General features: G+C 41.8%; 1 protein-coding gene across 3 annotated transcripts in view; it reads left to right on the top strand.

Moving 5' to 3' along the window:
* Positions 1-24,617, top strand: part of LOC136777954 (uncharacterized) — a 33,459-nt gene extending 8,842 nt beyond the window's left edge. For all 3 annotated transcript variants that reach the window (XM_066734527.1, XM_066734530.1, XM_066734537.1), the window contains exons 2-6: positions 16,290-16,605; positions 19,840-21,649; positions 21,762-22,312; positions 24,286-24,406; positions 24,479-24,617. In XM_066734527.1, coding sequence (XP_066590624.1) covers positions 16,305-16,605; positions 19,840-21,649; positions 21,762-22,312; positions 24,286-24,406; positions 24,479-24,515 — 2,820 coding nt within the window. In that variant the 5' untranslated portion in view covers positions 16,290-16,304 and the 3' untranslated portion in view covers positions 24,516-24,617. The remainder of the gene's footprint in view (positions 1-16,289; positions 16,606-19,839; positions 21,650-21,761; positions 22,313-24,285; positions 24,407-24,478) is intronic.
* The last annotated feature ends 218 nt before the right edge of the window (positions 24,618-24,835 follow it).

The following is a 24,835-nucleotide window of genomic DNA, read 5'->3' as shown; positions in this document are numbered from 1 at the left end:
GCTGATCGTGAGTTCTTATTAACCGCACGGCGGTGAAAAGAAACATTTTGTATGCACGTTCAGTTTTATGCCAGATAGCGAACGCTTATAAAATTATTTTTTCTTGAAGGGTCAATACGAGGAAATCGTGAGAATTCTCGGGGAGGAATCAAAGTGCATAAATAATAGTGCAAAAAAATTGTTTGTTTGGTATATATAGACAGTGGCTGAAAGCTGTATAAGGTTTAACTTTGTTATTGCATGTGTGTATATAAGATCTCTGCAATGGTCTTGGCCATCTAGGCCTATCCTAGTTTTTTACCTGGATCGTGTAGCTCGACTGTCGAGAATCGCACCGCGTTTCGAGCCATTTACGGATTTCTCCCTTATACGATTACCCCCTCCCTCTCGCAACCCTCTCAGAGAGAGCAACATTCTGTTTATCCAACACGGTCACGAGTTCTTATCTAATATTTATTTTCATTCCCATAGCGTTAAATCAACATTTTTCCTAAACAATATCGAACACGTTTTGTTAGATAACGGAAAGAGGGTTTCAACGTGCCAATGGATAATTATTCAATCCAAAGGGATTTTTCGCATCATCGTTTCTCCTCTCTTCGGGATGAAACCGTTCCACGACTGATAACACTTTCCATCGTAAATACCTCGCAGTCTCCTTCACCCTAGATAAACTCGACTTTCTCGATGGGATCGCTAAATTTCCTTCGCCACCGACAATTCATTCAGCTTCATTGTTTCTGAAATTACAGTGGGGAAACTTTGGTACGATGTTTTGGCGGTGAACCGTATATTGCGCTCGTTTGGAAAGAGGGACGAGTGGAGGGGGGGGAGGGGGGGGGGGGTAAGGAAGGGGAAGGTCGAGAATGAGAGGAATAGCGTAGGATCGGGAGGGGAGAGAAAAGCGAGATAGCGAGCGTGCACAAGTGCGTATGTACGAAGAAGTGGAAGGAAGGCATGGAAAAGTAGGGAGGGGGTGAGTGTATATTCAGCTTAGCCGTCCGGACGGTGCAGTGAACTTGGCAAGAAGTCCAAGGTTGCATGGCTTAATGATCTAGTTTCTTCGATAGAAGTACGATTCATCATTCCAAGACAGCGATTACGATTCCCAAATATTGATGAGCTTTTATTTTTTCATCTACCAACCCACCTCCTCCCCCCCCCCCCCCTTTCTTCCAAGCCTTCGTTCAATCTCAATTCCATCCTATCCGGTATTTTAACAGAAGAGTCATCATTATTCAATTATCCAAATGATTTATAAAAGCGATGATTTCGCAAACCTCGAGAGAGCTGACAGGACACAGTCGAAGGATCACGCTGCGTTTATCGGTCGAGCAAGGACTCGTCCCTTTTCCATTCGACCGTCGACTAATTAGCGAAGAAAAAAGCGCAACCAGTTTTGACTCGCACAGGCGATCTCGCTAGGAAAAGTGTATTTTATATAAATAAACTTCTATTTCAAGCCTGGACAGGCTGCTGTCTCATTGATTCTTAGATCGATCTCTCCGATAATCCTTAACTAATTAGCTACTTTGTATTCTGTCCTCTCCACCCTCCCCGCTCATTAATTAAATCCTCCACTCGAATCCCTTCTACGAATAACAGTGCAAGTGACGTCTTTCTCATGATTTCCAATAGGTCAGAGATTAATGAAATTGATAAAAGTTTTGAAAAATTAAGCTACGCGTATACAAGTCGAATGAAATTTGTATAAAGAATCTGAGAAATAAGGTGGGAGTGAGTAGAATCGATATATCTATACGGTGTCATTGGAGATGTTCGTTGTTTTTACTGGTATCCTCGTTACTCGGAGAGATCCAGTCTTCGGGAAATCCGAGAACAGATTTCTGGTGGGTCCATCAGGTAACTCGATCGTTAACCATGGATGGCGCTCTTATGATTCGATCTCACTTCCTTCTTACACTCAGAATTTCGAAATCCTTTCTCCCTAAATTGGTAACTCGAAACCTTCGATAGAATATTGATTCGTCGATTATTTTAACGACATTTTCTATGATAACTCGCATTTTTGGCGTCGTAAAAACGCAAGGAAAAAACTTGGTGAATGTATCTGCAGGTAGAGAGAGAGAGAGAAAGAGAGAGAGGAAAAAAGGGATTTTCGGGGAGATTCTTGAAAGCGCCCGGACGCCGTTAATTTCGCGTGTCCTATAGGGGCTAAAAAAGAAAGGGCCGAGGGACACGCGGAACACGCGTGCCGGCAGGAAACGACGTGTCCTTAGGAATGCAGTTTAACGATACCAACAAACGGAATCCATTTTATTGCGATGGATGAACTCCGCTGGACTTTTACGGTTACGCCAAACACGCAGTAAAAATAACGATAAAAATTGTCGAGCACATAAAGCTTTTCATAAATCCCAAAAATCTCCCCTTCGACGTTTACATTAATGATTCGATCGATGATAAAAAAGGGAGAAGGATATAAAAGAAACAATTGAATTCACAATACGAGATTTCCATTAAGATCGCTAAATTTATCGCTTTCCTTTCGCCAGATCTGATTCCCTTCATCACGCATATGTTATTCTTCATATTTTCTTCCCTCCTCTGTCCTTTTTTATAAAGCAGACGAGGATTTTATTTACGATGAACTTTCCGTACTTTTACGATTGCGCCTGGCAGTAAAGTTGACGATAAAAGTGCAGAGATCGGTGAAGATTTTCATAAATTCCGGTAAATCGCAACTTAAACGCTGAATTAATGATTCAATTATTGCGCGAAATTAAATTCCAATTGGGAGTCTTGGTGAAATCTGACTTCCGAAATGGGATATGTTAGGAGATCGGTAGATACGTCGCGATAATATATCGACTGGCATCCCGGGAGCGAAGGGATCTTAAAGATTCAGAAAAAATTGTCCAAAATTATTCCAACTCGGCCTTACCCTTTTCAACCATTTTAATACTCCACGGTAAATTAACGATTTGATTACTAACAAATTTTTTATTCTTTCAATCAATCACTCAGAAATATTATAATTACAATTAAATGTACAGTAAAAATTCTGTTTCTAGAAATAGAATTAGTCAATGACAGCGTCAAGTATAACGATGCAGGGGAATGGGGGTTAAAAGAAGATGCATAAAAAGGATTTGATTGATGAATCGCTTTGTTGGGTTGAATGGCGAGGATTTTAGGTTGGACTTCTCGAAGGACGTTACGAGGAAACAGTCGAAGGAATGCAGTTTAGCGATACAAACGAAATCCATTCTAACTACACGCGCGCGCCTCGAGCTTTGTGTCGGTCGAGATTGTAGCAGTAGAAGGATGGGTAGGGGTGAGTGAATGGAAGAGGATGAGCCGAAGAGTGGGGGAGGGGGCGAAGCGCGGGGGCGGGTGGAAAAAGTCTCCTGGCTGACGTGACGAGCCTCCCGATGAGAATTCTAAGCCTCGGCGAAGATGCTGAAAACTTGGCGAGAGCCTCCCGTCCGCTCTCTCGGTCAACTTCTCTCTCCTCCAATAATAATCCCGCGAGAACCTTGAAAAATGCTGCGATAAAGTATAGGAGGGAGGGGACGGAAATGGAAAGGAAAGATTAGGAAAAAATTTAATTGCTTGGAAGGATTTTAATTGGAGCTGTTTGCAGGATGACTCAAGCGTGAAAATGTCAGGTGTCGCGAAATATATTTTTCTCGCCGCGCACACACCTATAGAAAGTTGTTTGATCGCGGCAGCGCAGTGAGAAACTCTGATGGCTCATGGCTGAAATTTGTGCGAGTTTAGATAAGCCTGGTACGTACGGATTATGGCGTTGGGAGTCGCGATAAAAATGCGTCTGGACGCATCTGTTGGCAGTTTTTCTCCTGTCGGACCGGGAGTAGTACCGTCAACTAGAATCTTTGTTGAAACGGATGACGAGGCGCGTTCTCTTATACCACCGACCAACCAACCAGTTACCGTACACCTGATTCAACGCTCGAGATTCCCTGGAGCTGCCGTGAAAACCAGATCCACCTCCTAGGAATCTCTACCACTTTGCTCCCCCTTTTCTCTTTCTTTACCTGTTTACCTGTATGCAGTCTCATCTCATCTCATCTCATCTCATCTCTCTGTCCCTCTCTCTCTCTCTCCCCTTAAAAACCCTCTCTATATCCTCTCACTGATTTTATTTCGTCCTTTACCAAAACTTGGTAATATTCCAGGATAAGATCCTCGGAGTCTCGAGGTAAATATAGAATCTTGTGGGTGAAAAAAATTTATTGCCTCGGCGTATGCTCCTTGCGTCCCCGAAAATCCACACCACTATCACGTTTAATCCATCCGGACCCTGCGAAACGTTCGATTTATTGGCTCGAAGGATTCTAGTACGTTTGATATATCCTTCGTCAGAAGAATATATACACCTAAAGTATTGCTACTGCACGTTACACTGATTAGAACGTTAATAAAATAAGAATATGAAACATAACAAAATTTGTTTTTTTTTTTTTAAGAAGAAATGGAAAAGTACAGTTGTATGGAATATGATAAGAGTGGGAGAGGATAGGGGGAGGGGGGGGGGAGAGTAATAATCGTGCCTAAGAGAACGATGATTCGGGAAAACGATGGAAAAAGGTCATAAAGCAGGATGGTACGTATGTACCAGCGTAACTAGAAAGATTGTTGAGAGCTAAGTTGGTATCACGAGTGAGGCTTATTATCAGGCCGTGGGCGTTCGCGACTTTCGTATATGCAAGGAGTCGCACGCGCGTCCACTGACACGCACGCACGTCGCCAAGGCACGCAGGACAGCGAGCACGAACGCGAGAAATTTATTCAACGACACGAGCGCGTCGAGCCTGCAGTTTTATGATATTGAAGATCTTGAGATGTGTGTGCATGCGTTTGCGAGAGAGAGCAGCACTGGTCGAAAGGAGAGACTCGCTCTTCTCCACTATTCCCTCGAACAATCGCAATATCATTCAAATCCGCTGATGAGTAGCTGTATTTGTCTATTATTTCCACATAGGAATAATGTCACCATAGAGGTCAAATAATAATCCGGTTGATTCAATGATTTATTTATTTTTTCAACAGTTTTATCGAATAGGATACATAGGAGATTTTCAAGTATGATCGGTTGTTTGCAGCGCGCGTGCTCGAAAGTACTAGGTGGAAAGTGGATAACCCCAGGGGTCAGCCGGCACGCGCCCGTTTTCCTCCTTATCTACTTCGATTCAGCTGGCTGTCAACTTCCAACTACGCTTTTCCATTAGGAGTTTCGACGCTGATTTATTTCTATTATTATTATTAAGAATGCGTCTGTCCCCCTCTCCCTCTTTCTACCGGTCTTAACACATTTCTTTACGCCACTTGCAGATTTTACTGATACTTGGATATATCGATTATCTTTCATCAATGCCGAATGAAATTCCGTAAAGTTTCATTAGCAATTGATAAAAAAATACTTTTCATAGGAGACCATCGAGATTCAAGGTGCAACGAGAGTTTCTTCTGCATTACGAAACACACATACACGAAGGACAAAGAACCCTTGGTAAAGGATTCTTGGTGGGAAAAGTAAAATTGTGAAACATGCGAGTCGGGGCGAATGGTTGATCGTAAAAATGAGATTTATTACGAGAGAAATCGACTCTCGAGGGATAATTATCGTGCTGAAGTCTCCATTTATTATAAAAAACAAAGAGAGTAATTTATGTATACATAAGGAGGGGTGGGGGTAGGTCTGAAAGGAGTGAAAAAAAAATTATGTAGGGGAAAAGTAGACTTTCGATCATCTGTAAACGGATATTAACGGTAGGCAGCGAGAACGATCGATTTTCTAGCATGAATCTATGTATGAGACTGGAAATGGATGATGTTGCCAGTCGATAAACCTGAAAATTATAACGTCCATTTTGCAGGCTGGAAAGTCGAGTTTGATGCATCCTGATTACCGCAGGAATCTGGCCTAGCGGACTCGACGAGCTGTATCAACGAAACAAGACGTAAAAGGTATCGTGATATTCTCGATCCTAATGAAGACCATGCAGTTACGGGTATATATATATATACCAAAAGTCCGGATAGCCATTAAAAGCAATAATAATATAGCACTTGAGAAATATTAGAAACAGCACGGTAGATTTGCGGATAGATTTCAGATAAATAATAGCTGCGATAAGATCAAGCGATATGTCTAAATGCGATAATGAGATTGATAAGAATAAATAGAATAATAAATCTGAGAAATAAAAAGGAGGAAAATGGAGGAAGAAAGTGTGAGATGGGGGGAAGGATGAATGTAAATAAGCAAATTGGGTGATTTTTGGGTTAATGAGAGGTTGAGAAGTGGGGGTAGCAGATGGCAGAGATTGGGACGAGCGAGGAACGGAAGCTTCCAGGAAGCAAGGAGCCGGGGTGGGCCATTCGGGAACACGCGAGTCCCTCGGGAGTCCCGCGGCGCGTTATTATAGCATTGAAAACCGGCTGGCGGCAGTGGCGGCTCGCCTAAATGAATTCAAATGGTTATTGCTACCGTATGCGAAGGTATAAACCCTCCAGGTGATCCAATCTTACCTCGCATGAAGCACACCTCGGGCTATCCTTCAACTCGCAAATTTTTCAACTTCCAACGATCCATCAAACTCGAATCTCCACGGAACGAATCGACTGAGACATTTTAATCGATCTAATCAACGTCCCATAATTTCCACGACATCACCAATCTTGTCACTATCGATTCAGTCGTATCAAGATACTTGAAATTTAATAAGAAGAGCAAAGGGAATGTAATTAGAAATATTATATGCATACTTGGATAATTATAGTCAGATTGATGATGGTTCATAAGAGGTAATGAATAATGGAGTGTAACGATTGTATTTTTAAAAATATATTTAAGGACTATTTAACTGGGCAGATTGGCCTAAATAAATTCAGCGATGCAAAACTTCGGTACATGTATATATGTACAGAGAGAGAGAGAGAGAGAGAGAAACCCCGGAATCGGCTGATAATACAGGTTTTTGTCTTGCACGCAGGGATCCATCCATCTGGTTATCCCTTCCCCTCCACTTCCCATGTTGGATCTCTCTGAACCCCATTAGCCCATTTCTCGAACCGATCCTCGCGTCTTTTGAAGCTGGTTTCCGAAGGCTTCTGCTCTTCTACCAGAGGAAACGGGCGATTAAGTTTTTGCCGACATCGGAAAGGGAGAGAAAATTAGAGGTCGAAGGGAACTGGAAACTGGACCGTGAAGGGAACCAGACGAGAGAATCGTTGTAGCTACAGATTCGCGTGGAACCAAATCTTTCCACCTGTTCCATTCGCTTCGTCGACTTCGCAAAATATTAATTATATAACTCGTGCGTTCTACTAAATAATTTTTCTATATTTAAATTGAGAACCTGCTACACACACCTGATTCACTCATTGCATATAATTGCGCATCTGTGTTTCTCCATATTGTATATATAATATTTGATATTTTCTTATACGAATTCTGGCCATTTTTCTTACGAATATTATGTACAGGATCGTACGAATTTTTGACAGGAATTTCCCGAGTCTGATAATTATTAGGGCTAGTATCGAAGTCATCGAACCCACCACCAGGATGAAACCTGCTGGAGAGTTCAACCACGATAAATCTGGGAACGTCCTCGAATAGCTGCGCGGACAGGAAGAATCGTCCGGTAGAAAATGTGCGGGGAACTTGCTAGAAAAACGGAGATATCAATTTATTATGTTGGCTCAGTGTTGACAGGTACAGCATTGAAAAAGAAAGGAACGCCGGTGAACGGTGCTCCATCGATGATGTTATTTCCAGAATGAAGATTCATAATATTCCGTTCCCAGGGACGCTGATTTATCGAATGGATCGACTCGACGCGTTCCACCACTTCGCGACGCGACCGCGACTTCCACAAAACTATACCAAGCCACGTATATATGCTATGCTATTTACTCGCCTATGTAGTAAATTACAATTTTAGATCATCGTATAATAATGGAATATTGCCATGCGCTTCTTCCTTATTTTTCTTTGGGATTTTCCAAATACATTTAGAGTTAGCTATTGTAATGCGTCTGGAGAATAGAGTGATCAATTTTGTTTTACTTTCAAACTTCCTGCAGTTATTTTAATATTGAATTTTTTGAATGCACGCGAGAGTCGAAGCTTGCTGCTTGGGGTTAGCGAGATTCGTCGGAGATAACCGTGCAATTGGAATTTGGTGATCGAACGGTAGTGGTTGCATCTTGAGAAAAATTTATGTCCATGTTTGAGGACCACGGGCAACGGGCAGATAACGGCGTTAATTATAACGTTGCCGATGCCGCGCCGCCTCCCTACGTATCGTTCCGTTTCCAGCTCCAAGTTGCAGCTTCCTACAGTATGCGTACATTATAATGTATTTATGCTTGGTGCAACTTTGCACATACATTGTGTCCTCACCGACTTCATTTGCATGAATTTCCACCTCAAACGCGGCCACGCTGAAATTCTACTGCCCCTACCCCTGTCATTTTGCTGAAAATAAAACACACCAGGCTTTTAATGGCTCCTTTATATTCATCAATTTTTATGAAAGGCCCTATTTAAAATCATCTCCCTTCCTCTATTCTCACCATAATCTTCTATTCTCCAGTTTTTTCTTTTTGCCGCACTTTCTAAATATTCACCCGTGCTCCTTTTTTTCACTTATTCAATCATGTAAAAATTCAAGGAACTGGAGAATCTATCGAGCTCGATACATTATTCATTTAATTACTTTTAATTAATTTACTTTCGCGAGGGGAACGTGAAATATTAGATTAGTGTGTTTTGTAATTTTGTCGGAGGAATTCCTCTTGGGTAAATTCGCATTCTGTTGGGTTTGGTCTGACTGGCTGCGAGGAGTTCTAACTATAGCCAGTAGTCCCTTCGTTCCTTCTATTTTAGTCTCACGTTTGTCGCATTGCCAAACTTTCCCTTACCTCGCATTTACTCGCTCCTTTCAACCCTCTTGCTCGACCTTTCGATATATTCTGCCCCCTCTCGCTCTCTCTTTTTTTTTTCGATTTATACAACGAGCGTGATTAAGAATAATAAGACAAAAAATTCTCTTCGGTGGAAAAAATAGCGTAAAGTGATTTGGAGGAAAAATATTCTGAATTCGAGCGTTGAATGGTTTATATGTTTTCATAATCTTCTCTCTTGACAGACTCATCGAATAGAGGTACGATAGAAATTTATTCGATGGATTTCCATATATCGGGAGTCAAAGGGGTGGGATATTGTCAAATGAAAATTCGTCGTGCTCTGATTTGTGGTTTTTGCGGATACGATGCGAGTGAAAATATCGAAAATACTGTTGTGTGACAAATGGGGAAGGAAAAAGTGAAAGGTTGTCGCGCGCAAAGGTGAGAGAGAATTTGATCGGGGTTGGTGTTCGGAGCGATTTCAACTTTCGCGACGAGTTCATTGACTAAATTCTATTATTTATTTAGGTCCGAGTCTCGTAGCGTAGGATGAGCCCACCACTTCCTTGGCTTCTTTCCGTAAAGAATTACCTTACAAATCCCTCTCTCCTATTTGTATATATATATATATATGTATATACTATACAGAGAGAAGGGGAATGGTGTTACTCGCACCTACTGAATACCTACAAATCGCCTTACGTAATTTCACGATTCTTTCCGGCTGAACTGTTTACTCGAATGAATTATCCATGCGAAGGAGTCGTTCTTAATCCTCAAATTGATCGAATTAAACGAGCTCTCCGTTTAAAATACTCCGATTAAACGCATGAGAGAAACTTCATTGGCTCTCGGAATCGAGAGGAAGTTAAAAAAATAAATGTTAAATAGAGAGAGAGAGAGAGAGAGAGAGAGAGTGTGTGTGTGTGTGTGTGTAATTAGAGTGTAATACGAATGTATTATAAATTTGAATACGATCGACGTCTTAGAAGGATGAAATGATTTCGAAAATAGGAACATGGATGAGAGAATCTATAAGTAAACTAATAGAATTATAGTTGAGGTAATAGGAGAATAAAAACGCTTTTGTCCCGTTAGACGAGTAATTTATCCCAACAGGTGTACCGTATCTCCATTAAGAAAATCGACTTCCATTATTTTATAGCCTTAAGAATATTTTTTTAACATTTTGTTTATGGAGAATTCTATTTCTGCTTACGTCAGACCACGTTTGACTCGGTTAACCGTTTCGCACTCGGCAATTACGCGCGATCGTTTGCGTCCATCGGCCTAACATAAATTTCAACCTACGAGTTTTCCACCTAACCGCGCTTCGATCGTGAAAAGCGTGAAAATCCCCACTGTGGTTATTCCTTAAGCGTCAAGGTCAAAGTGACGGGGAAAAAGGTTCTGACAGAAAATTTAACTGATCGAGTGGCGGCGAAAGTGGAGCGACGACCGCTCACTCTTCGACCCTTTAATTATAATCATATATATATATTTTTTTTTTCCGATTGATCTCGCGTGCAAAGCAATCAACAGTCAAGGTCAAAATAAAAGAAAGGAAGTTCCATGGAACGATAAAGAGTCAATCCCAATAGAGAACTGTGTGTGTATATGTTTATATGTATATAATTTTCCAATTTTTAGCTCTCCAAGAGTCGATGGAACCATCAAGGTCGTTGAAAGACAAGGTTGATGTAGTTTCTCGTTGAGGTTTGGAATTTGGAGGGGGAGAAATTTGATAGTGAAAAGTATCGAAACTGGCCTGACGAAAAGTGAATTTGACTGGGTAATGCGGTGATTTGTTGTTGCTCTTTTTCGCGTCTTTCTCTTTCGATTGGAGCTGCACGCGACACCTCGATCTCCTTCGGAGTGAAAGTCCTCGGAATTCTTGCGGCCAGTTTGACTCGCGAGGTCCAGAGTCGGAGATGTTACGCAACGTGTATGGTAACAGGTGTATTAAACGTGTAATAACGAGTCCCTGTGCGAAGGCTGGTTTGCCTCTCTCAATGCAAACGCATTGTCCATCAAGGGGGAGAGAGAGAGAGAGAGACTCGTTCTCCAACTTGCACCAAATATCACTTTTCAACTGAGAATAAAAATATCCAGCACACTTATTCATCGAATGATTTTCAACATATAAAGTTTTAGCAAATTCTTTGAGAAATAGAGAGACTGAAAGGAGGGTGTGGTTTGGTTTCTGACGATGGGAGACTGTAGGATTGATCGATGATTTCCGAAGCTGAAAATTGCATAGGTTCAGCAAAGTGGATAACATAGCTCTGCCCACACGAGTCTCGCATAGTTTTAGTTTGAACGTATAACGTATATTCATGAAAGGCACACGTCTTTTTCGTTTGCTCCAGCACCAGCTATAGGCTAGACGAGGCCTGCAGTTTGCTGAATTTTCCCTTTGTAAGGTCTCACTTGTCGACCGACTAAATTATACTACTACTTTATCAAGCATCAGTTTATTCGCCGTTCAATCTTCATATCCAAACATTAAAAGCCCCTTGATTGACATAATTCGCCAGAGAAACTATTTCACGAGTTACGAAATTTATTCTTGGCTGCTCGCGCTAGTAATAGAGATTTATTTCCAGAAGAATCCCACGAAATACTGACTGAATTATGCAAAGGCTAAGGTTATCGTTTATGAAACAAGCAGTGGAAGTTAATTGGGATCCTTGGAGCTTGTAAACACGATTACGGCCATCAGGAATTTATGTTTACAAACAAAGAGTGGCTCGACCGTTTAGCTTTTGCCTTTTGCTTTTCAGCATGGCTAAAAATAGAAGCCTGTCGTATATTATATTATTTAAGCTTAGTACGAAGAGACTCTGTCTGTCCCTCTCGCGCTACTAGTTTACTTTGCAGGGTAACGAAGCGCCATGCCAGCCTTCCTATGAGTCGGACAATCTTATATTTATGTCTATAACTATCCCGACTTGTAATTAGCGACGATAACGGCATCGATAAATCAACCAAATCTTTCTTTCCAGCTCGCACCCGTAAAAAGTGATTTTTCATTTCAGATAATCGACTTTTATTTCATCTCACCATTATGCATTATGATAACGGTAATGCGCGTCAAAATCTCTTTAGAAAAAGTAACACACAGACACATATTGGAATCTATATAGGATGTACTATATATACTATTCATCAGAGATTCTGTCCTGTCGGATTATTCTCGTAGTCAGTGAAACGAATGACCAAGTGTCGATCGCTTGTCGCCCAAAGGTATTGGGGGAGGGGGGCTGGTCCCTCTGTGGAGCCAGGCTAGATGGCCAGGTTTCCGCCTTTCAAGCACATTTTTCTTCTGCAGTTTTCCTCGGGATCAATCAAACCCGTTTATACCTAACCGATTAACATAAAGCCTCGTGAGTGAAAACTTTATCGAAAATATCTTTAGGGACCTTGATCCATGATCCTGAACTCTCCACAAAAAGTTTGTCTGTCGGTATACGTTTATGATATATGTTGTTGAAGAAATGAGAAATGTAAAATAAAAGAGATTTAGAATACGTACTGTGTACATAAGGAAGGATAATTTGAAAATTTCTTTGCGAGATTATATTGCATGTGGAGCGAGACGAAGTTGACGATCAGGGCCAATTATTCGTACAGAGGATGCGAAGAAGTCAGCGAAGTCACGGCTTCCGACATCCATTCCTTGAGCTACGTCTGTCAGGGCTCGGATCACGCTTAAAATCATTTCAATCGTCGGTTGAACAGTTAATTCACGCTTGATCTCTCACTTGGACACGAATTCACTCTAAATATTCACTCTTAAAGCTCGAACACCGAGACTCGACTCTTTTTTAAAATTTATTTCCTCACGGTGCTACCACCTGAAACCTCAGCTCCGTTTAATACCCTCCTCACTTGTCATCCCAATATCACTTGGCCTAGAATCCCATTAAAAGAATTTCTATGGGAAAAAATGTCTTCGGGTGGAATTCAAAACGTAGGAATACCTTAATTCCTATAATTTAAAATGGAAGAGTTAACGAGGCAACGGTCGAAGAAATATTTCATACCTTTCGTTGTCTCATTTTCTATAGAATCACAGAATTTTCGATCAACTTTATCTGTTTTAACGTCAGAGATAAAGTGATTCTAGAAAAGCGTAGCAATGGCTACACTCGACGGTGATAATACTTAATTACGCACACATTTGCTAGTAACGAGTGAGTGCACGACCACAAACAGTCACTGCAGTGCAAAATGAATCATTCGGCTCCTCCAGATCGAAAACCGGAAGTTACATCCTGCTTGTTTATGCAGGAGGAAATTCAATGGATCCTATGATAGATTTATGCTTGAAAGAATTACGAGCGTAGCTCGAATGAAAAGAGGAAAATCGAAGACTAATATATAATAGGAATGAAAAAATGCGAAGAATAATAACTTATAGGAATAATAAGACATAAGAGCAACATAACGACTTTCATTTTCATTCTAAAGTTTTCAAATGAATTCCAGCAGCTAGCAATTTCGAATGCTTTCGTTCGCGTGATGTTAGTTGCGATTTCGCGGGTGCAACGGCGCATTCACCGGATCCAAGAGATTCTTAACTTGGCCAAATTGACTGGTGGCTGCTTAGCATGCTCCGCTTTCGAGCACCCTTGCGTAATTCTCACCTCTCTCAATTTCAAGCAAAACGTTATCCCTTATCGCTCGCAGAAACCCTCGTTTAATCCCCGGATTACACGAAACCATGAAACGCGACACGGATTCCCTATATATATATATAGCAAAGGTTCGCTTTCAGGTTATGTTTAACGGGAATTTCCCATTTGGAGCGATGCGTGAAGTATTGATGAGGCTAGAAAAGTAGGTATGGTATATTTAATAGGAAGAAAAGGAGTGATTTTATGGAGGAAATTATACAATTTGAAAGGAAGAAAAAATGTCAAAGGTAATCGAAGTAGATTGTTGTAAGATTAGATGAATTTAGCGTGACTGGGTAGTCTCGGTTATTGTCGATTACAGTCGATATCGCGTGTAATTCGAGCTGCCGCGAACTATATATAAGGCGCGATAGCGATCTGGAAGCTATCGGGCCTAAATTACAGCGTCCTCTTCTGCGCTTGCAGGAGAGGAAGAGGTGGAGCAGTTTCATGCGGGGTTAAAGCGAGAAAAAAGCCCAACTTCCAGATTACCCCGACGATTACGCAAGCACTAATTACTCCTCGCGGTCTTTATCGAAAGTGCACGTTCTTCATAATGGCCGCCTAGATCCGGTGCATCGATAAAACTAATCCCGGTGATAGAGTTCGTCTATTTCCGATTAATTAAGCCTTCAATTATATCATTCAACGTGCAATCTACTCACCGACCAGCAATATCACCTTTTAAGAAAATTGCTCTTGAAATCGTACGTTCCTATAAAAATAAAGAACAAAAAATAACTGAAGAGTTAATAATAGCAGTGCTATGGTGTATATTTTTGTTCGAGGAACCGACCTTGAGCTACGTTTGGCATTTCGCTTTGATTTACGCATTGAGATGCCGGCTGCAAGTATCAATAACGCGAGTGTTAAGGTACCAGCATGGCCACTTAATAATCGCCATTGACTTCCTGGGCCGTCCCTCCATGATAAATCCGCGCCAGCGACAAGATAAAATTTGTTCGACTCGTTATCACCGTTCCGGACCGACAGATATCGCATCCCCCCAAGGATGCCCAAGGATATTCGCGTGATTTCGTTGCTTGGTACTGCATTCCTCCTTTAATTATTTTTCTTCGACGTAAAGACGATTTTTGCATTGAGAATAAAAAAAAAGAATAGCTGCAGCGACCGATATATTATAAAGATATTATATATATATATATAGACAGAGAGAGGTAGAGACAGATAGAGAGAGGGAGAATCCTTTAAATTGGCTCGCTAATAGAATTCGCAGGATATTTATTGCTCAGTTATACTCGTCTATTTTTTTCATCGAGATTGGATCGAGGTAATATTCAAGGGCAGTGCCGCTTGAAATTGCCGTACAACGATACAAGGTAGCTGGCGGAGAGCTACAAAACGATAAGGTGGTTTACACGAACCGCGCGCGAGTCGATTTCTCTTCGTTTTCTGGAGCCAGTACTTTGGTGAAAGGGAGGGGGGGGGGGGGAATAAAAAACAAGGTGATAAGGAAGGGGAAGCTGGAGGAAAGATGTGAAAGGGGGTGGGGTAGGGGGAGTAAAGGGCCTTAATGAGCATTCAAGGTCGCGTTGAACACAGCGACCCCAGAAAGTAAGGTCCATATAATACCGTACTCCCCCCCCCTTTTCTCCTCGTGCAGAAACACCTGGCCGCGGTTTAAACGCCCGGAGAAATATGGACATTCCGATCGTTGTGTTCTCCACGTCAAAACGTCACGCATATAACTCAAAGCGTTTGGAAAATTTATTTCTGATAAGCAGTTGGAGATTTTTAATCAGCCAACGGAAGGACGATGTAAGAAATGCTCCGGTGAATCCTCTGCACGAATCGAATTCATTTAATTGAGATCCTGGATGCAATTGGCAAAGAGGGATCCAACTGTTTTCTGCCCTTCCCAAGGGCAATGCAAAAAACTATGGGGGGACTAAACGGTAACTCGTATTTGGAAACTCGCGGACGCTATAACGGACCGAGCCAAGTCTTCTTCTTGCGCTCGGACAGTGGGTCAGTGTCACGCGAAAATATTGTCCATCAAACTACCGGCTATGCTCTGATAAAAATGTTATATTTTAATCGTACGTAGGATGTTTCAGAATTGATAGTCGAGTTGCAAGCCTCAAGTAAAAGGGCCGATTTTTCAGAGGAGAAAACAACTCTTTTACAAGTTTTTAATATTGTTAATATTTTCCAAGTTACATAATAATATTTTGACCGATAATTTACACAAACTTGTTAGGTAGCTTGGTAAACATAAATAATATGATAAAAATTCATTGGTGCTTTATGGTCTGTTATTTCTCTCATATCCATAAAAAGTTCTTCTACACTATTTTCAATATTTTTCATATTCAACGGTCGACGAGCTACATAATATCTTTTATAGCTTATAACCTAACCAAATTACACCTACTCAGATTTTAATGTAACTCGAAATATATTAGTAATTTGAAAAAATGGTTATTAAACTTTTTTTACGGCCGTTATCATGCCTATAAAGAACTTTTATAAATATCTGTAGTATTATTAATATTTATAACAAGTTGCGTAATATTTTATGTAGATTCTTGCTTTCGTCCTTATTATAAGGATTCGAGGCTTGACTATTAATTCTGTGACACACAATCTGTATATATTTTAATTTCCTATTTTGCGTCTTCTCAATTTATTCATTAAATAATTCCATAATAAGAATTCATTAATGATTTTTGGTCATTGTTTCAGATAAAAATATTGAAAATGTTTAAACGACTGGCAAAATCGAGACGTCACAGCGCCGATGACGTTGCGCTGAAGCCGAGCAACTTGGAGGAGCCACCGGGGACTTCCGGAATGCCGGAGAACGGTCAGCTGCAGCTGCCGAGCTCTGATGTTGCTCTTTTGCTTAGGACTCCAATCACAAAATATGCGAGAAGGAGCTGCGGGGATGCCAGTGACTTCCTCAGTCCCTCGCAGAACCAAGATGGCGTCGTCGAGACCGATTATCAAAGGGTAACCGCAGTTCCGGCATTTATCATCGAGCACGAGCCAGAGAAAAGAGGTAAATTTTCTACTTATGTTACATCATAGCTTCTGTTTTCTTGCTGGTTTATTTCCAAAATACTACAGTGAATAAATCAAGGTAATGATATGTATATACTGTAAGTAGAGGATATTCGGATATATGACGACTTGGGGTATTACGCCTTCTTTCAAGAAATTTTTTTTCACGAGAGACAAATTTTGCGGGAATTTTCTCGAGTTAGTGACAATGGATCCAGATTTCGTCACTGGTTTCCCGTTTTTAGCACCGGAGGTGCAACGATTCGCAACGTTGCTCTCGCGTTTAGCAAGGTGAGCTGTCATTTGTTACTTTGAACGTCTTGCCCTCCCTATAAAGAAGAATTAAACTTGTTAACCAAACTTAAAAACGTCGTATTATAAGAAAATAATTTAATGGGAGCCAAGTTAAGCGATGGTAAAAAATGGTTAATTAAGGAAGACTTATTTTATTGCTGAGAGACAACTCGAATTCAATTGGACAAAAGCATTCTTGAAGGAATGTCTAGGGAGGGATAAAATTCGAAACGAGAAAGTTGGAGTTTCCAGCCACCTGTGCAGCGTCTCATTTCGCTCGAAGGCCGAGCTTATTAAAAGTCCCGAGGACACGCGACGACGTTGACTCTAATTAATTCTTTTGTAAGCCTCGCGAAGAAAATTGACGAATTTCAGTCAACCGTACAATCTCTTTTAATTCCATAACTGATTGTTCTTTTCTCCTCCACGGGAAATCCTAAGAAAATCTTGAGATTACAAAAGTGGTTAAAGAATATGTAGTACAAGAAACTGTATAGACACTCTTAATATAAGAATTTGTGAAACAAATTTAGTAAATACGAAATTTATATTATCGATGAGTACAAAAGTATATAACAATTAAATATATTGGTTGAATTTGGAGGTAGGATGCACTAATGGCAATAGTGATGAGGGAATAAACGGGGGGGGGGGGGGGGAAGTCGAAAACTGGTCCTGTCCAGGTGAGAAGCAACGTGTGTGCGTGTATGTGCTGTGTTGGACAACGATAATCGTTCGATCGTAAAAGCTGCGTAACTCGGGTGACAGGAAGGCGAGATATTGAAAACAGCGTGGGCTCCTTCGGGAGGATGGGAAAAGTGGTCGTGCTAGGAATGCAACTCTTGCAACATCGACGATCGATTATACGACACAGTAATATCCCATAAAATCCAACGCCCACCCTAAAATTTCTGATCTCCCCTAAACAAAAAAAAATCTCTTTCCTTTACACAACTTTATAAACAAAATATTCATGAAATTTCCTTCAAATTACTAATTGGTTCTATAACGAATGTAATTTAAAAGGGGAAAAAATTTGTATCCGGAATTCTTCCTATATACTTACGTATTAACTTTCATAAAGTATCTATAAATCGATTATAATAAACGAATGGAAAGTCTGCAATAGAGTATGATTTATACCGGGCTTCTTCCAATCGGAATAAAGAGCAATTATCAGTATGGAGCTTTGTAAAATATCTAGCGATAGGGTGTGCTCGATAATAGAAAATTATTTATGAATCCAATTATCATAGTCTAGGCATGAGTGGCCAGTTGTTGAACAGGTGTTGCGCTATTATTACGATTTCGATATGTGAAAGTATACGAGAAAACCGTGTTAATTGTTTAGATCGTTATCCCATTAATGTCGAGCGTTCCCTGTAATTGACGATGGGTCTACCAAAAACTAATAGAGCTCTGACTTTTCACTGTTTTGTTTTTTTATTTCTATGATAAAGTGATATTTACTTTCTAAATAAAGTAAAGAATATAGACTGAAAATTCAAGATGAATTCGACTATTCTGTGCATGGAATTTATCGATAATTATTTATTTATTGGATCGATGATAAAAATTGATAGGTAAATAAGCTAGAGAAATATCTGTAGTATGTGTCTCGCTTAAATCACGTTTGAGATGGGTAGATTATTATGGAGGGGGGGAATTTGCCACGTGTGGTGGCGAATCTAACGAGCGTCCTGAAAATTCATGCACTGCTGCTCTTCTTGTCCTCTGGGAGATTCAGTTCTTTTCTAGACACCGAGTTGGTCGGCAACTTCAAGCAAAACACGCTAATCATTAAACATCGCGCTCTTTCACTAATCAAGCCAAGACCCTAGTCTGTGTTTGCCTTATTAGACCTTGCACAGTTGCAGGAATGCGCTCCCTCCCCTCTCTATCCCATCCACACCACTTACATTTTCTCGCAGAAATAATCTCGAAATTCTTCTTTCCAAGTGATGTGAGTTCCATAGAGTTTCACTACTCGAAACAGGATTTTACTGATCCAGTAAGTTTTTTCTTTCTAATACTGGATTTGTTAGAAAAATTGGATGAAAATCAAGCATGCAGGAAGTATTATATGGATATAAAGAGAAAATTATTGGTCGGAAACGCGTCGCAGTTGGTGAACGTTAATTAGCAAACGAGGTGTCATTGTCCCGTTTGGAGTAAAAAGGGAAGCGACGCTTGATTGGGAACGGTTAACGAGGCTATAAGCCGGTAGTCCCGGCGTCCCGCTCGTACAGCACGTCGGGTTATCGCAAAACACGTGTACCCGATACCTGAGCTGCCTGACAATCATTCCCATCAGGACCCTGGCCCGTTATCCAGAGTGAACACTCTAAAAAGTAGTCCGAAAATACGCGGAACCTCGAGGAACCACGTTTTCAGGCTTTTTCTATCCCGTTCGCTGCTGTCCCAGTGTCTCTCGTCTCGGTCCCACTCACACTTGAACTATTTTCGGTCCTTTTAACTGCGCGAGCCTCAAATTCCTTCAATGGACTCCTTATGGCCGGCCACATTGGCCACTGACGCAGTTACTCCTGCGTGCGCTTTTTATCGAAACATCTCGCAAAACTGGATCTGCTACGGGATGACTCAGATGATCAGTAATCTTCCATTCATGAGGAATTTGATTGATTTTACTAATGCACGGTGAATGGTCCGTTGTCCTTTATTCGAGGGTTCGATTCCTGTTTGTTTGATTTTTCTTAAATCTCACCGGCATAACGGCGAGGTATAATCCGCGATAAATATCGGGATGAGAAATCTCTATTGGCCTTTTCCCGAAGACGAACGGACCACGAGTCCATTTGGCGAGGTAGAAAACCTTTTAGCCCGCCAGTTTTTGTCGCAAATACTGCAGACTCTTCGGTATCCCGAATGGAACGAGGCAGTTTCAGTGAAACTTTGCTTTCTTTTTTTTTCTTGGCAGGATCAAGTCTAGGGGTTTGGGGCCGAAGGATGAGCAAGAAGATAGACTCGTTCCGCAGGGCAGGTTCCCGGGAGACTCTCTGTTCGCTTAACGAGAGGTCCGAAGGCGCCAATCACAATAACAATAACGACTTCAGTGCGAATAACAACAACAACGTGACTCCAAGAATGGATAAGCTGGAGAAACGTCTATCCACCCACAGGTCACCATCACCGTTCAAGTCATTCTTTATCAGGATGGGATCAACTGGAATGCTCAACTCCGCGAAGAGCAACAGACGCTCCCAAAATTTCGATGAGAATTTGATGAAGAGCCCTGAAAAGGAAAATCTCTTCAGGAGTTGCAGTACCAGTCAACTGAACACGAGTCCCACCTACGTTAAAGGCGACGATCCTTCGGAAGGGATCGATCTTCAAATAGCAGCTAGAAAGGACAAAACGGTATCCTGCGATGACTTAGCCATAAGGAATGACGACGTATTCGAGGACCCGATACGCAATCCTACGCCGTCCATCTATTATTCAGCCAATGGTAATCCTGGCAATTTCAATTCCTGCGACTTTGCGTCCCAAACGAGAGTGGAATCGACCATGAGAAAAAGCAGTAGTTGTGACTTCAAAGAGGCCAAGAAGTCCAACTTCCCCTACGCATTTTTGAGGTCCAAATTATCGGTTCTACCGGAGGAACGTCATAGCAATCTCGTTCAAAAGGACGAGAGACTCTTTAAAACAGCATCGGAGGAACATTTTCCAGCCCTTAAGATAGAAGATTCCTATAACGGCACAACCACCTTGGGAAGGAGACGACCCAGACCTGGCAATCCTTCGAGATTCAGGTATCAGGATCCAGCGCTATTAAAGCCCGGTCGCAATTCTTACGCCGAGTACCGTTGTCCTTCGACCGTGAGGTGCGAACAGGATAGGTATAGCTTAAATCCGAGTCATCTTGAGAGAATAGAAGACGCCTTTCCCGCGGAAGATACGGTCCACTTCAATCCTTATGGGAACAGCCCTATGTCCTTCCAAGCGACCAATGGTAATCACCATTCGGAAGCAGTACCGGATTTGGCCTCCAGGATGGCTGAATCCAGATTTTCCGAATCTTCCTCCTTGCAAGTGGACGTGGACATGATGGCGACACTGAGGAACCACAGGAGGAACTCGGCGCCCAGTGGAGAGCAGAGATTATCGTCTCATTACGTGAGCTCCAACGAATCTGGTTACGACAGCGATGGACCCAGAGGGGAATCCGCAGCGGCCTCTGAAAATGAAGGGGTCAGCCTAAAATGCACGGACAGCTCTGATACCAGCAGTGTCGTTGATTCGGAATTGGAGAAGCCTATCAGGAGCTCTACCCCGAGCGAATGCCAGGAACCGGAAGTCAATCCTAATAGGAAACCAATGGAGAACGATTGTAACAGGATGTTGAATCCAGAGATGATGAACAACGAAGGTATCGAGGGACTGAGATGGCACCAAAGTAGTTCTGGTCGAATGCTGCCCAGTATCAATCAAACTTCCTTCGACGACACTGCGAATTCGCAGTTTCCGGTTTGTGGAGACAGTTTGAGCTGCTTGGCTGGTATCTCCAAGAGTATGAATGTTTCCCCTCACAGAATGAGACTACAGAAAGATAAAACAAAGTTTTTGACCGACATCATTCAACCCCCAAAACGAGTGAGGAGATGCAGAATGGTCCAATTGGTGAAGAAGGATCCTAAAGAGAGTTTAGGTATCCGACTGGCTCAACAACGATTGGACGAGCTTCGATACGTCGTTATTCAGCTGGAGAACGATGGTATTGCCCATAGGTAAGTTAATGATTTTTGAGGAAATCTTCTCTACTATTGCATTGTTTAATTGAGAAAAAAATCACATTAGTAATAAAATGAATGATTAATATGAGATTTCGTGATTTAACAGGGATGGAAGATTGAGACTCGGCGATGAGATCGTTGAGGTGGAAGGGAAGGAGCTACGAACTTTGGAGACCCTGGAGGAGGTTCAGGAATTCCTGAGATCCTTCACCGGGAATAAAATACGTCTGATGACCGCCTACGAGGAGACCGTGCCGCAGGTATACGCCAGTTCAGCAGCGTTACCTGGGGAGTTCGAGTACCTGGAAAACGCGAAGAATTTATCGAATATGTCGTTGATCGACCAGTCGAAGCAACCAGAGAAAACAACGAAACCCCGCGAGGAGGCTGTCCAAAAGCCAACGAAGAGGCCGGATTTTTTGCCACTCCTCAGCTTGGTCAAGGACTCGAAGGACGCCGCCGGCAACTTGGAGTCCATAACGGAAGCTCAGCATTATTTGGCTAGACACGTGGCGAAATTTGAGAAGGGATACGGGAAACCGAGTTTGGGTTTCAGTGTAGTCGGTGGTAGGGACAGTCCTAGAGGTGATATGGGGATCTTCGTCAGGAGGGTCTTCCCTGGAGGACAGGCGGACGTGTCCAAAGCACTCTTCCAAGGTAAATTAATGAAAGTTTCGGTTGAAACAGATTCAATTGACAATTGTAAAGCAAATCCCTCAGTAGCGAGACATTCCAAGGGACTCTCTCGGTAGAATATTTTCGCCTGAGGCCTGTCACGGGGGAGTCACGCAATCCCTCAGGAGTCTTTTGTTACCTTGTTTAAGTGTCACTCGTAGGACCCGCTCCACAATCCCGGGTGAGAAAAGGAACAGCCACGATTAAGAGACGAATACACACACTCGTGCATTCAAGCAGCGAGCTTTGCCTCGGACACATCTCGAATCTTTAATCCGACACCCAACGCCGCGTGAATTTCTAAACCAGCCTCCTCACCATTCCCACCGTTCCACCATTCATTATCCGCCTCTCTTTGCTCATTTTTCGTCAGCCTGGCGCTTTTGTGTCCGCGACCAGGATAGCATTCCATCTGACAGCGCAGAAAAATTTCACGATATTGCTCGGTCAACGGGTTGAATTTTTCCCCTAATTTGTCTCTGATTACCCGATATTCTGCAAGTTTGCAATTTAAAGTAGCAGGTGCGATTTTATCGACCGAGTTTCGGCACTCTGTATACATACGACCAAGACACTCGAGAGAGGGTGAGTGCTTGGTAGGGTCTTAATGAATGCGGATTAGTTGCTTCTGATTTACAAAGTGGTTGGGCTTAGCGCTGCTGCATTTTATGCGTGCATCTTATGGTCGTTAGGAATATTCCAGGCACGTAAAAGCGATTTATGTTATCGCGAAGAGACGCGTTGCTTAGCAAACGTTTATTCCGACCGATCGCGTCAAATCGAGCTCACGTTAAGAAAAGCTCTCCCTTCCATTATTCTCGTTAATTCTGTTAAACAGCATCGCGTCTAATGATTAAGAAGAATAAAATTACCTTAAGGCTATCAAATAGCAACTCTACCTTACCGGCCGAGCTTCTTTCCGCTCCTATACGGATTTTTCAATTACTCGGAGAACTCTCGGTAATTTTTTACGCCACATTTACTGCAAAAAGTGTATTTTACATCTTGTACTATAGCGTTCCAGTCGAACGAGCCCGACGCACACGCGTGGTATTTAATTTTTGCACGATCGAGCCAGGAGGTGGATCTCGAGTTTCAACCGATCCGACACTTTTTACGAGCACGCGAACGGCCTGCCGCGGTTTCCTCATGCTGGTACACGTTTGTATAACGGATCGGCGGTCTGCTGGAATTGCATAAGCTCCTACCAGGACTCAAAGACCGTTCGGTTCAGCCCACGGGATACCTATAACACATCAGCCTGTCTATTCGATCCTTCCGTCACTTTTATCTCTTGAAAAGGCCCTCGTGCCTCGCGTATAATCAATCTTCAGCGAAATATCCATCACTTTAATTTTTACCTATTCCCCCTCCGTCGGTAAAGTAGATATCGGACTCTATTATAATTCATCACAATTTTTATCCGTCCCGGATCGATAAGCCAGAATTATGACGAGGAGTTTCTAATACGATTTTCATAGAGTTTGCGGAACACTTAGCTGCGATTTACATTTGTGCCATAAGGAACGCGTAACACATTCGGAAAGCGGAGAAAGTCGATCGGATATAATACGTCGATAATTCGTACGATTCTGACGAGGCTAGATATTTCTTTGTGGCAAATTATAAGAATCGTTGCATATAGTCTTTAGTAGGCTAGGCTAGAAAAGCATGGTGCGCATCTCCATAATAAATGGTGAAATTTCAGACGAGGATGCTGCAGTTGGAAAGTAAGGAAATACCTGCCGATGTGAGTCCCGTTGCTAAAGTTATTGGGATGTGAAGGAAAACCTCGCCAATAGAATTTTTACAATGTATCCTCGTTGCTTATATGTATATAACCGTATGGATGATATTACAAACCCACTCGTTCAACGAATGCGAAAAAAAACGTGACAATAAGCTGTGTACGATTCGAATTGATCGTGACTTTAAGTGAGAATAATTTGTTTCAGGCGATGAAATAATAACCCTGAATGGAGTCATTTTGAGGGGTCATACGCACCAAGAAGTTATCGAGCTTTTCAAGGCAGTTCGAGAGGGTCCAGTCGAATTGGAAATACTGAGAAGACACAGGTAAATATTTTCCAAAAAAGGAAAAAATCTTTTGATCAACTATCAGATACGCTAATGATGATTATTTTTCAGGTACCCAAAAACGACCTTGAAGTCAGCTCCATGCTAACCAAGACACGTCGAAAACGAAGCTGCCCACCGAAAGTGCTCTTTTCACTGTTTATTTAACTCTTAAGCAACTTTAATTCGCGGCTTGAGAGGTTTTTGGAATCTAGTCTTTTAGAGCGGGCCTCTCTTCTTCAGGAACAATTAAACAATTTAATTTATTTGACAAAATATATGTGACCGAAGCCTAATTATCAAAAATTCAGACAAGAGAAAATGTGTTACTTTTTAGAGGACAATAAATCGGTAATTTTAAGGTGCTTTGCTAGTTTTAACGATAATACTGATAGAAATCGTAGATATATAATAATTATTGAATAAATA

The sequence above is a fragment of the Prorops nasuta genome, unplaced genomic scaffold (assembly GCF_024137725.1).
Source record: "Prorops nasuta isolate Cenicafe-Biocafe unplaced genomic scaffold, Cenicafe_Pnas_1.2 PNAS00002, whole genome shotgun sequence".
NCBI classification, from domain to species: Eukaryota; Metazoa; Arthropoda; class Insecta; order Hymenoptera; family Bethylidae; genus Prorops; species Prorops nasuta.
This window is presented reverse-complemented; position numbering and strand designations above follow the sequence as displayed.